We start from the raw sequence: 17,951 nt of genomic DNA on the forward strand, positions 1-17,951 counted from the left end.
TCCTTTCAGCAGCAAGGGCTTAGAACAGCGCCAGGAGGGCCCAGCCAGCCTGGAAGTGACACCTGCCCTGCACAGGGACTGTCACCCTGCCAGGGCTGACTGGAGTGGAAAGCCTGCAAAGCCTCACTGGCTTTTGGAGCACAGAGTTCGGGGTACAGGTCCACCTCTGTACATTTATTTTACATGATTTCACTCCCAGGGATAGGTCACATGCAGGGGAAATGCTCTGGGGGCAGTAAATATGTGTTTGTGTTATACTCTCTTATTTGGCTAGAAATTGTAGTTATACTTTTTTTCATAGTATTTCAGGTGGGGTTAGGACAAAAATAAATAATCACTATCTCTTCTGAGTTTTCTCCCTTTTTTTTTTTCAATAAATGTTTCAAGTTTGAAAGAGTTAGAAATACAACTCCGTTGGTTTCACTTCACAAACTTTCTGGAATGAAAGACATCACCAAGGTGAAATCTTTCCCATTGAAATCTTCCCATTTCACAATCTTAGTGTACCACAAGTCATCAAGTCCTACCAGGAAATGAATAAGAGTCTGATGAGATCACAGAGGAAGATTTAGGCTGAATCTTGGCTGTAAAAAAAACATGACAGAAAACAAAACAGCAAAGACACTCTTTTAGTCTGCATCAGAAAAAAGGAAAAGAAAACAATACCAGAAAAACCCTTTTATGAGCAATAAACACGCATGGATCTTTGCTGACCTCTCTCACCTTCCTTTGTTCCTGCCTGACCTAAAGGAAAAGGGAAAACCAGCATTTCCTTCCACTTAGCCTCAGTGAGGGGCTGTCCCACCTGCTTCCCCTCAGGACTCTCTTAATTCATCCAGTTAACCCCTTCATCAATGCCACAATCAATCAGAAATCTCTGCGATTCTTTAATTCCTCATTAAAAAAGAACCTCCACATGAAAGCCAGTGCTCTGGGTGAAGTCTCCAGAACAAAGCAAGACAGAGCTCCCCAGGCAAACTCAACCAGGAAACACAACCCCAGGAAGGTTTTCCAGAAAGTCAGAAACGGCTGGGCTGCAAACGGTCCCAGGAGCTCTTGTGGCAGCCTCAGGAGCCCAAGGCCTGGCCTGCAATGCTCCTGCAAACCAGAGCATTCCCAGATGGGTCCCAGGTAACCCCGTCTGCTCTGCCCCCAGCGAGCCCCACCGCAGGTGGAGCCCAGGGGCAGTGCGTGGCCACCACAAACTGCTCTGAACCTGGGCACTGCAAAGAGCCTGAAACGTGATTCCCACCTCCAGCATTTAAAAATGGCTTTTTCTGAACAGCTGTCCGGGCTTCCCTCTCTCCCCTGAAAAAGCAAACCTGAAGAACCTAAAAATGCCAAAGGCCTGAGCTGCACTTGGTGTGTCCCACAGCACAGAGGTGTGGAATGCAGGCTGGTGCCCTGGCACTTCACAGGGAACTTGAGCCTTGCTGCCAGCACTGGGACACTTCCTTTTATCCAGTGTCCCTGCTCTTGGCCCCAGGACACTGCCCTTTATCCAGTGTCCCTGCTCTTGGCCCCAGGACACTGCCCTCTACCCCATGTCCCTGCTCTCAGCACCGGGACACTGCCCTTTATCCTGTGATCCTGCTCTTGGCCCCGGGACACTGCCCTTTATTCTTAATGCCTGCTCCCCGGACACTGGCCTTTATCCCGTGTCCTTACCTCCGGGACACTGCCCTTTATCCCTTTATTTCTGCTCCCGGGACAATCCCCTTTATCCCGTATCTCCGCTCCCAGAACACCGCCCTTTATTCCTTTATCCCGGGACGCTTCCCGGCCCCGCCTCAGCAGCGCGGGCTGCAATGACCGCCGGCGGCCGCCAGGTGGTGCCCGAGGGCAGCGCTGGGCACTGCCGCGCTCGGAGCTTGCCGATGGAGTCCCGATGGATCCACGATGGATCCACGATGGATCCACGATGGATCCCCGATGGAGTACCGCTGGATCCCCGATGGATCCACGATGGATCTCCGCTGGAGTCCCGATGGATCCACGATGGATCCACGATGGATTTCCGCTGGATTCCTGCTGGATTGCCGCTGGATCCACGATGGATTCCCAATGGATCCCCACTGGAGTCCTGATGATTCCCTGCTGACTTCCTGATGGATCCCTGCTGGATCTCCGCTGGGCCCATGATGGATTCCAAATGGATCCCCGCTTGATTGCCAATGGATCTCCGATGGATCCCTGCTGGATTCTTGATGGGTCCACGATGGATTGCTGATGGATCCCCGCTGGATTCCTGCCGGATGCCCACTCTGCTTCCCTGTGTGGCACCTCACAGCGAGCACGGCCAGTGAAATTAATAATGCCCCAAAGGTCGTTCCAGCCGTTTCATGCTTTAACGCCCACTCCACAAAAATTCTCAGACCTTTGTGGAAGCCAGGGTCGCTGCAAGGCTTGGATTTCTGAAGGAAACGGCAGTGATTTGCTCAGGCAGCAGTTCTGAATGGCATAAAGGGCAAGGGAAGGGCTCTGGGGAAAGGATGCAAGCTCCAGATGTCTCCTTTAGTCAAACCTTGGTCCAGACCATCCTCCTTCGGGCACGTTTGCCTGTTTGCCAGGAGGAGTCCCTACCAAATCCTGCTCCTGTGTCACACGGCACTGCAACCCAGTTTTGGTGATGAAGATATCCAACCCTACTTCTCTAGAATATTCTCTTTCCAAACCGAACTACAACTACTAAATGGAGTTTTCTGAAGCAACACCAAATAATTTTTATCTTCAGTGACTCTTGGTTCTGTTTTGCCTTGAATGAGAACATTTGTTTACAAGCACACACCTTATCCACTAGTCATAATTTGTTAATTATTTCTATCTTATAACCATGCAGTAAAACTTTCCCAAGCAGCCATAGAAACAAACCAGTAACAAAAATGTACCAGGAACCTTCCAGTGATCACCTAAAAGGTGGAAGTACTTCTAGAAATCACCTGTCACACAATTACAGATTAATAACTACCTGCAAGTCAAAGACTCCTTGCAAGTGGAATTAGTTCAGTAATTTAATCAGCCTCTATCCTCTCTCCTGCCCCTCCTCTGGAAGGATGACTGCAACTCTGCTGATCAGCAGCTCTGCCAAGTTCTGCAGAGAGAGCACAGTGGGAGAGGCAGGCTCTGCCTTTGGGATCCAGATCCACCTGCAAATCATCAGGACGAACTCCAGCTGGTCAGCCACAAAGAATAACAGCAAACACCTAGGTCAGCTTGAGATCTGTTTATGGCATTTCACTGGGCTAAGGTAATGCCAAAGGTTACAGATTAAGTGATTGTGCACACTGGCAATCTGCCCCAAACAGCCCTGGACAGCAAGCAGGATGAGAAGGAAGGAGGAAACAGAAACAGCAGCAGGTGAATTTGTAGGTCAAAAACAGGAGAGGGGGGACAACGAGTGATTTCTCCCTCTGATCCAGAAAGTTATGCTGTATGCAAGGAGCAAATTCCCTGCGAGCAGAGCCAGCCTGGAGGGACACAGCTCCCCCACTGCTCAGCAGCAGCTGAGCCACCTCAGCATGGTCAGCTCACACCTCTGCTGCCCCACGGGTCCCATCCTGCCCCCTCTACTCCTCTCCACCTCCACAGAGTGTCCAGGGCCTGGTGACCACCACCCTGACCAGGTCCCACCCTGCCAGGTCTCCTCCTCTCCAGAGGAACAGCTGCCAGCAGTGAGGATTTCCCCGCAGAGCTGCTGTCCTGGCACACGGACACCCACAAGGGACAGCCCGAAGCCTCCAGCTGGGCCAGCAGGTCCTGGCCCTCTGGCAGGCAGCCTGGGCTTGCTCTGAGGGCAGCAAGGGGAAGCTCTCTGCCCACACTTAGTGCAGTTGGGATTTGCCATGCTTGGAGCACAGCCTTCCTGGCTGAGGAATTCCTGCCGGATCAGGAGGGAGGATGGATCATGATGGATGATGTGAATGTGTAACTCAGCTGGGGAGAACAAGAAGCTCTCCTCTGTATCACCCAGCTGGGTAAGAGCCATCCACATGGACACTGAAACTTCCAAATGTCACTGCTATCTGCTCCAGCTCTGGCTGTCAGGGGAGCTCCCACCCCTGGAGTATTTTGCCCTTGCAGACACGGGGCAGACACAAGCAGGGCCCTGCTCCCCATGGATTTCCAAGCCTGGGAATGACATGGGCTCTGTAATTGCAGCCAGGTGAGGATCCAGGGCAGCAAAACCTGCAGCCTTTGTGACCAGTGCGGCCAGGACAAGGCTCAGGTGGCCATGGCCAGTCCTGCTACCTCCTAGTACTCAACAGCAACTGCCAGCATAAGCAGAAGGCCGGGCTAGCAGGGATCCACCACGAAACTCAACTGTGTGAAAGAGCTAGCACCAAGGAATACACCTGGAAAGCAGAGGGATAAGTGCTGGGCAGTCAGAAATGCCAGGCAGCATACTGGCAAAAAATCATTTTGTCACTCTGTTCACTTGGCAGTGCCCACTTGTCACCAGACTGAGTAATCACATCTCGAACAGCCTCAGATCTGCCTCTCAGTGCCTGCCTGGATCTGACAAAACTGCTTCCCAAGCCAGGCAGAGGAACTACTTGGAGGATGTGCAAAGCATTAAACCCTTCCTGAAGGGCCATAAAAGAACAGCCAGCCCCCATTTCCTCCTTTACTAGAAGAGCTTTGAGTGAGCTAGAAAAATGAAGCGATTCTCTTCAATCCTGGTAAAACAACTTCTATGATTAATTCCTTCCTATAAATAGGTGATTAGGCATTAACCCTAATCAGGACTGGGATTCTTGGATTTCATCACCACTTCTGGATTTTTTGCACACTGATACAAGTACTTGGCCAGCAGACAAGGCCATCTGTTGGCAGGGATGTGTGTGATCCCTCTGCTGTCACATCAGGCACCTCTGAGGGAAATGGAAGCACCACACGGCCTTTCAGGAGAAGGGGATGTGGCAGAACATTAAATGGTGACCAAACTGACTATGCCAGGCTGGCTGCCTTTGATCTAGACATATTTCGGGAGGAAATTTGTGACTTATGAACACCATGCTCTAATAAAATCTCTTTGCAAGAGCACAACCCAGGGCTTGTACCCTCGCTGTGACACAGACTTCCCTTTCCATCTCAGGTACTTCATGCAGGCCAATTTTTGCTTTTTCACATCAAGTGCTCTGAGTAGGACTCCCTCCTGAAAGGTCCTTCCCCTTCCTGTGCCACAGGAGCCACACAGACACACCACAAGGCTTAGTTAACATGCACCAAAGCATCCTGAAAAAGGAGCATTCTCTAATGTTTACTTGTTTTACAGATGAAAGTTTTAGTACTACTCATAATTTTAAAGCCATTTCGAGGCACAAGAGAATTTTGCAAAAGATCTACAAAAACTTGTAAGAAGGACACTCTCCCCTGCAGATATTTACAGCTCTGCATGGCATATCCAGCATTATTCCATTGCAATTAACAGAGGACCTGCAGCATAACACAGGAGTGGAACGTGCACCTCACAGGTCACTGTGACCAAGGGTGAGCGGTAACAGAGTTCACATCAGGGAGTGTTAAAACAAGGCAGTCACACACACACCTGAAAGTTAAAATTACTGTCTTAGGTATTTATAATCCATGGCATAGCCATAAAGAGTTTTCTGCATGCAGAAAACACTGGTGAGAAACAAAGCATAAGTGCTATTTTTATGAGATGCTAAACATATGAACAACATACCTCATGTGGCTCCATATGGGATGGAAAAAATTTGCATTTAGTCAAGGGATTCAGGTTTCAGTGCCTTTTCACTACTTTGATTCTGCCTCTAAGAATCATGTTTATCTTAGCCATTTGGAGCACTTACATCAGACCTTCAGTGCAGCTGCCCAAATCACCCTTTTTCAAACCACAACAACCAACCAACACTCAGCTGTTTTTCTTGTGTAACTAAGATTATATTTTTTTACATTTCTACCCACCTCTGATGATTTCAACCACCAGCTTCAGAGGCCGCCTATGATTTTCCTGCACTCCTCTGAGCACTGCACAACTACTTAATGCTGCAGGAATAAGTCTCTCAGTGAACTCAGAAATATGAGTTGACCATACTGGTGTTCAGCTGCCCATTCCCCCACACAGGACAGTCTGCAAGGAGTCCACATGGCCATAGGCCTCTGGAATATATATAAATACATAAATATATAATTCTACACAGCTCTGATCTGAACAAGGCTCCACCACTAGGAGAGCACAGTTTCACATCACAATCTTTGGACAAATGTTAAATCACAGCACACTGCAAGCACCATATGAAGATTTGAAAGCTGGGTTATAGGGCCCTGAATATGGGTTTATTCCTGAAATGCTGGTGGAAGCTGAATCACAGTGATTCTGCTGTATGTAGCTCTGTGGGCAAGCTATTCCAGCCCTTTCAAGAAGGCTTTGCTGCAATGGGAACAGCCCGAGCTGCAGCAGCAGGTTTGCAGCACAGAGAACATCGTAACAGCTGATCTTATTCCTTCCAATAAACTCATTTTAAAAGATTTTTTCTGCTGATCCACCTATCACTTGCCCTTACCTCCAGAGAGCACAATTGCCTTTTTTGTGCCATTTTCAGTGAGCTGTGATTTTCAGATTCGGCTTGGAGGACCTTCGTTCAATATCAAATAAGAGTATTTTTTTCACATATTTCATTTATTTGAGGAAACGGAAGGCTTCTTATTGAATGCTGTGCATGTGATTGCACTGCACCCAAGATACTCTTTTCTTGCTAAGTAATAAAAAGCTGCTAACCAAGGAGTCTGAGAAAATGAAACTCTCACGAGATATTTCCACAGAAGCAGCCAAAGGAAGGAATAGGACAGAATGAGTGGGGAGCATCCAGAGAAACACTTTTCCCAGCCCTGACATCGGGCAGTGGGAAGCCAAAAGAGAATGAGAGACCTCTCTTCTGATCAGAAGAGAGTTTGGGCTTGCTCAGCTTCAAGTTTGTTATCCCTTCATCCCACCTTCCCAAACCAGGAACTGTTCCCTCCATATACTCCCCCACTACATTTCTCCTCCCTTACACCCCCACCTTTTCCAAACAAGAGCCCAAACCTCTCTACCCACCCCAATGAACATCATGAGGTTCCGATCTGAATTGATTAAATCTGCTTTGTTTTTCTACAATTCTACAGAAAGAGGCACTTAGTACTTTTCCAGCTGAAAAATGGCAGCAGAGCCACAGGGAAACCCAGCCCTCTTTGGCCATGTCAGATCCCCAAAGTCAGTGACAGCAGCACCTGGTCAGAGCCTCACAGCACAGATTTGACCTGCAAAGAGCAGATCTTTTCAGTTTAAACCAGCTTTAATATTCCAATTGGCTCATCTTCAAGGCAAGACATGATCTAAGCCAATTTGTACACAAGCTTTATCATCAATTGTCTGCATTTACCCCCAGCCTCTAATGCCATGTTTCAGTATTAAGACATTTTGTTTAATCCCATCTCTGGCTACAGCTGCTCTAGGATTATGATTTTTCTTACAAGTAATTCTGTTTTTCACTTAAGAGCCTAGTGCTCTAGCAAAAAAAAAAAAAAAAAAGGGTAGATTATCTGCTCAACTAATTGCTATTTTTTAATAATACATTCTAAAACCTAAGCAATGATTGTGGGGCTATATATATATATACATCTACATATCTAAGGAGTAAGTAAGGTCATACCACTTGAATTTTTCTTAACTTAGCAAAATACAGCGAAAACACATTATTCATATATTATGTTGTCTTGTGTCTTGATACACCTTTTTTTTCCTTCATTAGCAATTAATTCCACTCAATGGCAGGAAGATAATTTTCATAAACTGATCAATGAGGATTTCTCAGTGAATTAATGGGGCTTAGCTGTCTTTATGTAATAAAACTTGAAAAATTGAATGTCAAACATGAAGGTGTACTTTTCCTGTACCTTGTGTAAGCCTCTAAAACCATGTGCAATCCCACATAACAGTGCCTGATTCCCCTGGCTTTCCCTCCCTCTGGTGCCCATTCCAAGTCCTCCTAGGGCTTGCACCATGCAATTCCCAAATCCAAGTTCATGTACAGAGCCCCTTCAGGGTGTGTGGACTCTGTAAATAGATCTCTTCACAGGAGCACTAATCCCTTTCCATCAATAAATTCCCCTTCTTTACTCCCAACCCCCCACAGGGTTTTGTCTGCATTATTTAAATGCAGCTGGATTTTGGTCTCCAGCAATGGTAAAGTCTACATCCAGCCCCTCATGTGGGGCAACGAAAGGGAAAAGAAAGGAAGAGCATGTACAGAAAGCCCTAAGTGGGTGGGACACGTTTTCATTTTGCTGTCAGTTCACATTGTCAGATACAAAATGATTTTGAAAGCAACAGAAAAGCAGTGTAATAACAGCGTCCGCAGCGTGGCTCCCAAATCCATTGCTGGCAGCCCCGCGAGTACTGCACATTGATCACTGCAGCCAAAGCTGCACTTAGCTCCAGACTAAACACCATCAGGAGGCAGGGGGGTAAATAATGCATTTCCCTGGGGCTTTTGACTGAATATGTGATCATTTCATGCATTTCATACCCTGAGAACCAGCCACCCACGCAGGAAACTGTCAGCCGCACTCTCCCTGCTTCACCTGGTGCTTCACTCAGCCCCAAAGAACGAGCATCCGTCAGGGGAACGAGGACCTTGGTGCTCCAGCAGCAGCACAGTTTGAGGTTCCCCCGCTGGACTCTGGGCAGTGCTGGCTCCAGTCCTTGTGTTTATTTTCCAGGAGATCCACGAGCAGGAACCATGGTTGCTCTGCTGTGGCACTGCAAGCAACGTTAGCTCAACGGGTACAACATAAACAAGGCCTTCTTCCCTTTTTAAAGCATGCACCAACACTTTTCATACATTTCTTCCTCCTCAGGGACAGCCTCTCTGCATATTCACGAGAGTTTTTTCATTTTGACTTGAATATCAAGCCCCAACACTGAAATTTTATCAGTATTTGCCGAGCCAGGTGCACGTGTGTGTCAGCTGGCATTGGCTTTCATGCTGCCAAAAAAACAGTAACTCACCCAAAGGCAGCAGTTAGAGGGGGGATATCAGCTGTTCCTGAACAGCTCTCATGGGATTATCTCCCAATTCAATCTCACATTTCAGAGCAGAGCAGAGCAGAGACATACCCATTTTAAGGTCTGATCACTGGAAACTGGCTAGAAAAATTGGCATTGCACCCTCTGCATTCATGCTATTAGTATTGTTGTATTTATAGGAGAAAAAAGGTAGTTTCCTTGCCAGGACAACAAATGCATCTAGAATTTATAAATCTACATGTTCTCTCTCCTTCTTAAAACTTGGGAACTTAAATATTCCCAAATATTTCTGGTGGTAAAACATGCTACAATTGCTTGATATTTATATTACATTTCAAAGTCTGGCAATAGAGATCATGTAGAACCATTTATCTATATATCTATATATATATATATGCATGAATAAATCTTTTCAGTTCTAGGATTTAATAGCTATAGGGTTTTGATCCTGACCCTTACTCAGTACTAAAAGAAATGTGTTATCAACATTTTGGCCACAGATATTACTTTGAAGATTGACACACAATGAATTTATTACATATGAAAAGTCTAGCATTGTTTAAATAACTTCTTCAGATGCAAACTGTTGCTGGTGCTATCAGCAATCCAAGTGCCCCAGAATAACTAAGACTTGACCTTCTCAATATGCTCCAGCACCAGAACAACTGTGTTGGATTTTTTCTTTGGTGTTCCTTTTAAGGCTCTCAAACTCTCTTCCAGTGCCTCACACAGTATCTAGAGGCAGAAGGCAGCACGGGTTGAGTCCTCCTCTGCAGTGATGGGATGAGCAAAGGTGACTTTCAGAAACAGTAAAATAGGCTCTGGGTGTTTTATTGGCAGAAGCAGGGAATACTATAAATACTGTAAAGTAGTTTTAGATTAGCATGGAAATCAGCTGTTCATACTGTATTTTATTTAGTTTTGTTCCCTCTGCATGCTCATATTCTTAAGCAGATCTTCACCTGCTGGGAAGAGATCCAGGTGAGGCATTGGAATCTAATTCATGCTACAGCACAAAAACATGAGTAAATGTCATATTCCTGGTGACTTCTAGGCACATCAACACTGGATAGCATCCTTGTTTCTGATGCTGGATGATCCAAAAGAAACAATACAGCCATTGGGACACCAGCTTTTTTCCCCTAAGACACTTGCTTACATTGTTGTGTAGCAGACCTGAAAAACTAACTGCTGGATCATACAGAAATTTATTTATTTATTTATTTATTTATTATTTAGCTAAAAATTTCAAAAATGAAGTAACCTTTTAACAAGTCATAACACCAAGGCTCAATTCTGTAGCCTCTTAGGGCAAACTGAAAACTTTAGTATTTAACAGGTGCTCATTTTGGGACACTTTGTAGACCTTGGGAGGGGTTTATTTGTTAGAGCTCTGAAGCAAAGTAGCATCAGAGTTCATGGATGAAAATCTGCACACTATGTTCATGTTATACTTTAATGACAGATAATTACTGATAAGAACTTTTAACAACCAGAATAAAGGAGCCTCTAAAATATTAACTTATTCCAAATAATAAAGTACAAAGCATACACTGGAATTAAAACGAAATTTTAAAAAACAACAAAACCAAACCAAACCAACAAAAAAAAAAATCCCTCCAAAATCAAATTTGGTCACTTTTCAAGCTAATAACCAACCATTTAAAAAAAAAATTTAAATCTAGTTGCCCTTTACTTTCCCCATCCTCTGACACTCAGCACATTTTCAGTTAAGCTTGGACCAAATTTGGGTCAGTAAGAAGGCCATGCTCTTCTGTCCAGCTTGTGCTGTAAAATAATGAAAGCAAGAGTGGCAGAGACATAGCTCCAGTGCCTGTGTTTGTACCATTCAATTGTTTCTATTGGACTTTTGATAGAAGTCAATTGTCCTTTTAAGTACAAAGGAACAAAAAAGTGGCTGTCCTAACTACAGATCACCAACTCAGGCAGCCTGTGGCTTCCTTGCCCTTCAATTCCTTTCTGTTTTCCCAGATACTCCATCATCATTTCCCTTTGCAGACAGCAGCCACTTATGGCTCACTTATACCTTAGAGTGCTCAATTCACAACCGTTCCTTTATAATTTTACCAAAAAATTTGGGAACATCTTCTTCTGTCCCAAGGATACACAAAGGCTGGCTAGAAATTGTTGCAGTCTGAGGGCTGAGTTGGTTTTGGTATCTCTTTTTTAGTTGGTGCCACTCCGTCTGCTCTTCCCACTGCATTAAACCCCTGCCCAGGCTGTCAAGGTTTTACCCCAAACTCCAGTACAACCTTTTGTGTTGCAAACCCTCAGGGTCTGCTCCTTCTCCTTTGCTTTGCTCTATTCATTTTGTCCCCAAGCCTGCCTTGCATTTCTCTGCAAATGAATTGCATGAGGCACCTGACTGCCCTGGTTTCCCAGCTCTCCACATCATTTATCATGGTGTTCCTCTCTCCTAGCAAGTGAACTCCTCTGCTCTTCAGGTTTTAAATTAATTGCCAGATTGCTTATCCTACTGCACATTTATTCCCACAGGGCAAAACTATTAAACAAGAGAATAGGTTACACCCTTACTTTAACCATTAATAGTTTATAAAAATTAAGGTCTCACTCCAGAAATGCTGCCAGTCTGTCAGGAAACCTGGAGGCCGCTGATATATTTTTTTTTCATCAGTTTCATATAAAATCTGGCTGTATTTGAATCGTCCCCTGTGCAAGTTCTTTTCTGTCACTGGCTTCTACATCTCATGGCAACTCGTCTCGGGCAGGAGCCTTCCCAGGGCCTTGTTTTACCCTCCCTTTTGCCAGCCCAACCCATTTAAACCAAGTTGGGCTTGCACAAGGGTTTCATGAGCCCTAAGGTTCCTCCCCAAGCATTTTGATCTCCAGTCTGCATCTCTTCCTTACTACCATGCAAAAGTTCACAGTTCCAGTGAGGAACTTTGCACCTCTGTGTATTTATAAATATTTTACCATCTTCAGAGGCTCTGCAGATTCCCAAACACTTCATAAATAAAACAGTAATAAAATGGAGAGATACTGACTTGTGCATTCATTGGTAAAACACAAACAACAATGCATTAGTGAGTTTGTACTTCAAGGTGAACTAAGTATTTCTTGTTAGTACACAGTGGTGTCAGAAAGATAAAATCAATGTTCAATCAATTCACAATTATATTTTGGGTTGCTGCCATGCTGGCTTTTCCTCATTTGTGGTTTGGTTCAGGTGAACAAAGGCATGGCTGGATTCTCATTCGTGCCTGCACTAACAGCGCTGCAGGGCTGCCTTCTCCCCCCTCTATCAAAAGCCTCTTTTAAAAACCTTCCTGAGAGTAAATGACAAATACTTTACTTCAGTGTAAGAAATAAGAACTAAATCATAGAACTTCTAACCTCTACAAGGGTTACACTGACCAGCAATCCTTTAAATAGTCAATGAACTACTCTGCAGCATGGAGCTTTCTTACATTTCCCTTTTCTTTGCTCCTTCCATGACATCTGATGCACACACCGAGCTCTGCCACTACAGGTCGTGGCCCCTACACCAAAAAAACAGATTTTATGCCTGGTCCCCCACATGGCCATGGATACTCCTTGCCTCAGGAATAGATATATCCATGTTTCATGGGATACAGGTGGGTCTGACCATCCAAACACAGGATTTCTAGCACCAAGTGCAACACCCATGTCAAAGAACGGACCTACAATATATAAAAGGATTGTAACTATTCTGACATGCAGATTTACTGTTATTGCTGGTGGTAGTGGTGCTACCTAATTCTAAATGCTGTATGTAACATAACTCAGTATTTCTTTCTGTGTATTTCGGTATATTTATAGTTATGTATCTCCAGGGACACATATGTTATTATTTGTTAGTAATCCATTGGCCATCCTTAACTCCAAAAGTGCCATTAGACTTCATAACAAATCCATACAAGGACCCATGGAAATAAACACTGAGACTCTACAGTCACTGTCAGATGCTCGAAGGTCCTTGAAAGGGCAACACAAATTAAATTACATAATTAGCTATAAATTTAGTTAAGGAGCCAGAGAATGAGAGGGAAAAGAACATAGAGATGAAATTTTCCATTCCACATCCTTAAAAATTGGCATCAGGAAGATTGAATGCAGTTAGGGGAAATATTGGATTTTCAATAAGAATCTTGGACCAAATTATTTCTTAGCATATATACAGATATTCAAAAAAAAAAAAAAAAGTACAGCAGGCACTGGCAGAATAACTCACCATCTTCCTCAAAGGTCTGCAAGCAGGTAAATAAATAAGAAACTAAATCTGGTCCCAGAGCCCAAGAGCACCTTTTGTTCCACAGAATAAGACAGCTGGCAAGGCTAAAAATCAGAGAAATAGCCTCTGACAATTTGGGCATGACATAAAATTCCTGCAGAATCCTTTCCTGACATAGCAGTTATAAAAAGAGAGCCTCTTCATTCCAGGCCTTATTTCTTTACATGGCAGGTGAAAGAACAGGACTTCTGCCTTTGGGTCTTCAGGCTGCTGTGAAATATTTGTTACTGATATGCTTCATCTGCATTAATAATTTAAAATTATTTTTCCTCTTGACAAATTTTATGCCTAAAGAACAAAAACACTTGATTTAAACCTCTAGGAAATATTATTCAAAATAAATTTACCTGTCCTATAAATGCCAGCTGAAAAATGTTATACAGTAAATGTATGTATTTAAAATTCCACCCTTTTCATTAAAATAGCTTTCAGCACAGAGAAAATTCCTTTGTTAGTAATTCTACAGTAAGTTCAAAGTCAGAAAACATCTAAAACCTGGCAAAAATCTGTTTGTTTGGGTTTTTTCAGACAATTTGAAAACTTTTCCTTCAACAGATTCTTTTTATTACATTTTAGAACCCAGAGAGCTGTGAAAGCATGAGATGCTTCCTATCAACTCCAGAGCCTCTTTTCCTGACCTCTTTTGCTCTCAGCAGCAGGCACAGTTTCACTCAGCCTGTTCCACCACACCATGGAGACTCCCAGCAAGGAATTCCCTGAGCCCAGAGCCTGATGTAATCAGCTTTGCCAGCAGTGGCAGGGCACTGGGAATGCCCAGCACGGGGCAGGATGAGCTGGCCCGAGGTGACGTGAGGGCAGAAAGCTCTGCAGACTCTACAGCAGTGGGGAAATCTCACTGCTCCCAGACTTTCCATGCAGAAAAGACTTTCCTGTTCCCATGACTGGTTTTGCTCCTCGTTTTTTATCTATGGTATTTTATCTATGGCTAATTGTATAATCCAACTGGCATTAATTTCATTACCACATTTTCCACGAAGCAAAAGAAAGACGTGGTGAGCAGTATCCCCCAAACATCTCGCTATGAATACAGAAAAATTCTCAGTCAAAAAGTGATCTCATTATAGCAAGAAAATTTATTTTGCCTTACAAAGATTGGCTACCACACTGCAGCTTCCACTGAGCTCCAAGGATCCCAAAGCAAACCCCAGGAGATGGGAAGCTGAGCCGAGGTCTGTCACTGCACTGACAGCAGCTTTATAACGAAGTCCCTCAACTGGAGAAAATGTAAAATCATCCAAGAACAGAATTATCTGTCTTCAGCAAGGGTTCCTCACTGGGTTTTTCTTTCCTTATCAGTAAATTGGCCAACAGGCACTGTGGACAGCAGCTCTGTGCAGCTCCATCCATAAGCAATACCATTCCAAACCTTACCTAAATGTGCTTGGGCTCCCAGTCAGTCACACTCCCCCTTTCTATAGACTGGGGAAAAAATGAGAAGGTGGCAGAATTCAGACTGGAACCATTCAGGTTCACACAGGCACTGCCTTGGTCTCCCTTGCTCTGTGGTGTCCCAAGAAAGACAAACTAACCCAAAGTCAATAGAGAGGAGCAGCAGGAATCCTGAATAGCTTTTATTTTTGTTCCAGCTCTCCCAAATACCATCCATAAGCAAACTCCTATGTGTTAAATCATTTATTCGTGGCAAGTTTTCTTTAATACAAATCTATTTTACCAGAACAGAAAAGCAGATGCTACAAGAAGAAACGAGTAAGGATGTAAACCACCCACAGTATCACCATGACACAACACAGCACTGCTGCCCTGGCTGTGCAAATACAAGTCTGGCCCGAGTCCCACTCCACAGCCAGGTTCCACTCAGCTGCACAGCTGAAGGAGCAAAATGGGAAAGTGTAAAAGCTGAAAAACACACAGGAAAAAGGGTAAAAAGCCACCCCATCTCCATATGCATGTGATGCAGCTTTGGAAATCAGTGGGGTGAGCAAAGCCTACACCATTCCAGTCCGTTCCAGCTGAGCACGGCGAGTACTGCTGGGTGCCCAAAGGCTCCTGTTCACTGTGGGGATGTTTCTGCAGGCTCTGATGGATCATGTTGTGCACTGTGTTGGCTGACCCAGAAACAAATGTTCTCTGTCTCAGAAGCAGTGGCAACTCCTACTGCAGCAAAAGGACAAGACTCTCACAGAAAGGGCTCTAAAGCCAATCAGAGAGAGATTTCCTCAGAACTGCCAAACACTGAGCAATTCCCCTGCATCCAAAGTCAGTTACTAAGGATTTTCCATGATTTGTGAGCTTACTTAACTTTCTGAGCATGGATATTTTAGTCAAACTTAAGACCCCAAGTCTGTCAGGACTAAATACTGATACTGTGAGTAAATGTAAGGTGCCATTGGAGAAAGATATCACCAAAATTTGCAGAAGCACTAAATGCTAGGAATTCCTGAACTTTAAAGTGGAGAAAATATTTTGATATCCTTAAGTGCAGCATTAAACACATATATGATTCTTCACAGGCAGAATGAGGCCAAGGGGCACATATCCAAAACCCATCAAACAGAAAATCAGACTTTCTGATGCATGTACAGATTCACGCCTTCATGCCATAACCAAACAACAAAGAGCCCAAAAAGGAAGCCATGCAGATTCCATTTATTGAAATTATAATCGAGTAGTCTTTCAAGGAGCCAAATGTTCTGAGGAGTTGAAGAAATGTATTACAAGGTACCCTCTGCAGCAGCATTCTAAGGGATTTTAGGGTACCAAGGTACTATAGTTTTGGCAAACAGGTACAGGTATCTCTGAGCCATAAGGAAACACACCTGTAAATTCCCATAAACCTTCATTTCAATTGCCTCAGACTCCCTTAATGCTCGCCTGGATTTAAAAAGAAAAGAAAATGAAATAAAGGTGATCAGTGACAGCAGGAACCTTTTACCAGGGAGTTCACATATCTTACATCACCCCAAACTTCATTACAGCCTTGCATCCATCACTGCTAAACCAAGAAGCTGAACAGCCTAAATACAGCAAAGCTGTTCTGATTGCGAGAACCTGCTCTCCAGGCTACAAAACCACCCAGGAGCAGGGAAGAAGGCTGCCCACACACTCGTGGAGTCCCAGCTCCATGTCCCTACAAAAAGGATTAGTGGGACCACTCAGCAGGGTCCTGCAGAGCTAATGAGTGCATGGGTGACAGAAACTGCCAATGGAACTCGGGTCATAGAAAAAAAACCCAAACTGCTTACAGGACATACAGAAAAGGGGCCTCGTTTCATTCCTTCTTTACCTAAAAAGCTAATGATGCTTTTCTTAGAGGTAAACAACCAGTTACGAAAGCTCATATGCTTTGGTACCTGCTGCAGCCCTGTTCCTTCTGTATCCAGCACTAGGGCATTTATCAATCACACTGAGAAACGTCCCCAAGAACCCTGGTAACAAGTAGATCTTACTACTGTAAAGTGGGTTTAGCTCTCACTAGGACTACATGACTACATCCTCCTCCTAGCCCCCATCCAGTCCCACGGAATTATATCCTCCGCACTGCCAGATAATCCCGTCCATCCCCGTGGGTTTACTCCAGGCAGTCCCTCCCTTTGAGCCGAAGTGCTGGGCTGGACTCGGCTTTCCGGAGCCGTTGTCCGCCTACAGCTCCTCATGCAGGCAGCGAATCCCCGCAGCAGCCCCGCCGCTCGCCGCTCCCCGGGGCTGCCGCAGGAGGGATGAGCGGCGGGGTCAGCCCCGGCATGTGCGGCCCCGGGCCCCCCCCCGCGCTGCCCCCGGCGCGGCCCTGCCCGCGGGGCGGGGGTCACCCGCCCCCCTGCCCCCAGCCCGGGGCCGCCGGCTCCGGCCCGGCCCCGCTCCGGCCCCGCGCACGGCAGGAGGCGGCGGGGCCCCGCCGGCCCCCGGGGAGCCGCGGCGGGGGCGGATGGAGACAGCGGGCACGGCGGCGGGCTGGGGTAAGGCAGGGCAGGGCAGGGCGGGATGGGGGAAGGCAGGAGCTGAGCCGCGATGGGGGAAGGCAGGGGCTGAGCCGGGATGGGGAAAGGCAGCGGCTGGGGGAAGGCAGGGGCTGGGACTGAGCCGGGCTGGGGTAAGGCAGCGGCTGAACGGGGCTGGGGACGGGCAGGGGGCTGGGGCAAGGCGGGAGCTGACCCGGGCTGAGGGAAGGCAGGGGCTGCACCGGGCTGAGGGGGAGGCAGGGGCTGAGATGGGTTAGGGCAGAGGCTGGGGAAAGGCAGAGGCTGAACCGAGCCGGGAAAAGGCAAGAGCTGAGCCGAGCCGGGGTAAGGAAGGGGCTGAACGGAGCCGGGTAAGGCAGGGGCCAAGCTGGGGAAAGGCGTGAGCCGTGCCGGGGTAAAAGGCAGGGGCCGAGCCGTGCCGGGGCAAAGCAGGAGCCGTGCGGGGTGAGGCAGGCTCTGAGGGGCCGATCTGAGCCGGGTGAGGCTGTCAGGAGCCGTGCCGGGGTAAAGCAGGAGCCGTGCGGGGTGAGGCAGGCTCTGAGGGGCCGATCCGAGCCGGGTGAGGCTGTCAGGAGCCGTGCCGGGGTAAAGCAGGAGCCGTGCGGGGTGAGGCTGGCAGGAGCCGTGCCGGGGTAAAGCAGGAGCCGTGCGGGGTGAGACAGGCTCTGAGGGGCCGATCCGAGCCGGG

The 17,951-nt window shown here is 46.3% G+C and overlaps 1 protein-coding gene across 1 annotated transcript in view; it reads left to right on the forward strand.

Annotated features, from left to right (window-relative positions):
- Positions 1–17,202: 17,202 nt before the first annotated feature.
- BEAN1 (brain expressed associated with NEDD4 1) overlaps positions 17,203–17,951 on the forward strand; it is a 57,633-nt gene continuing 56,884 nt past the window's right edge. Inside the window, 1 exon segment of the mRNA XM_048316909.1 lies at positions 17,203–17,260. Coding sequence (XP_048172866.1) covers positions 17,230–17,260 — 31 coding nt within the window. The 5' untranslated portion in view covers positions 17,203–17,229.

This window comes from Corvus hawaiiensis, chromosome 12, assembly GCF_020740725.1.
Source record: "Corvus hawaiiensis isolate bCorHaw1 chromosome 12, bCorHaw1.pri.cur, whole genome shotgun sequence".
Classification (NCBI taxonomy): domain Eukaryota; kingdom Metazoa; phylum Chordata; class Aves; order Passeriformes; family Corvidae; genus Corvus; species Corvus hawaiiensis.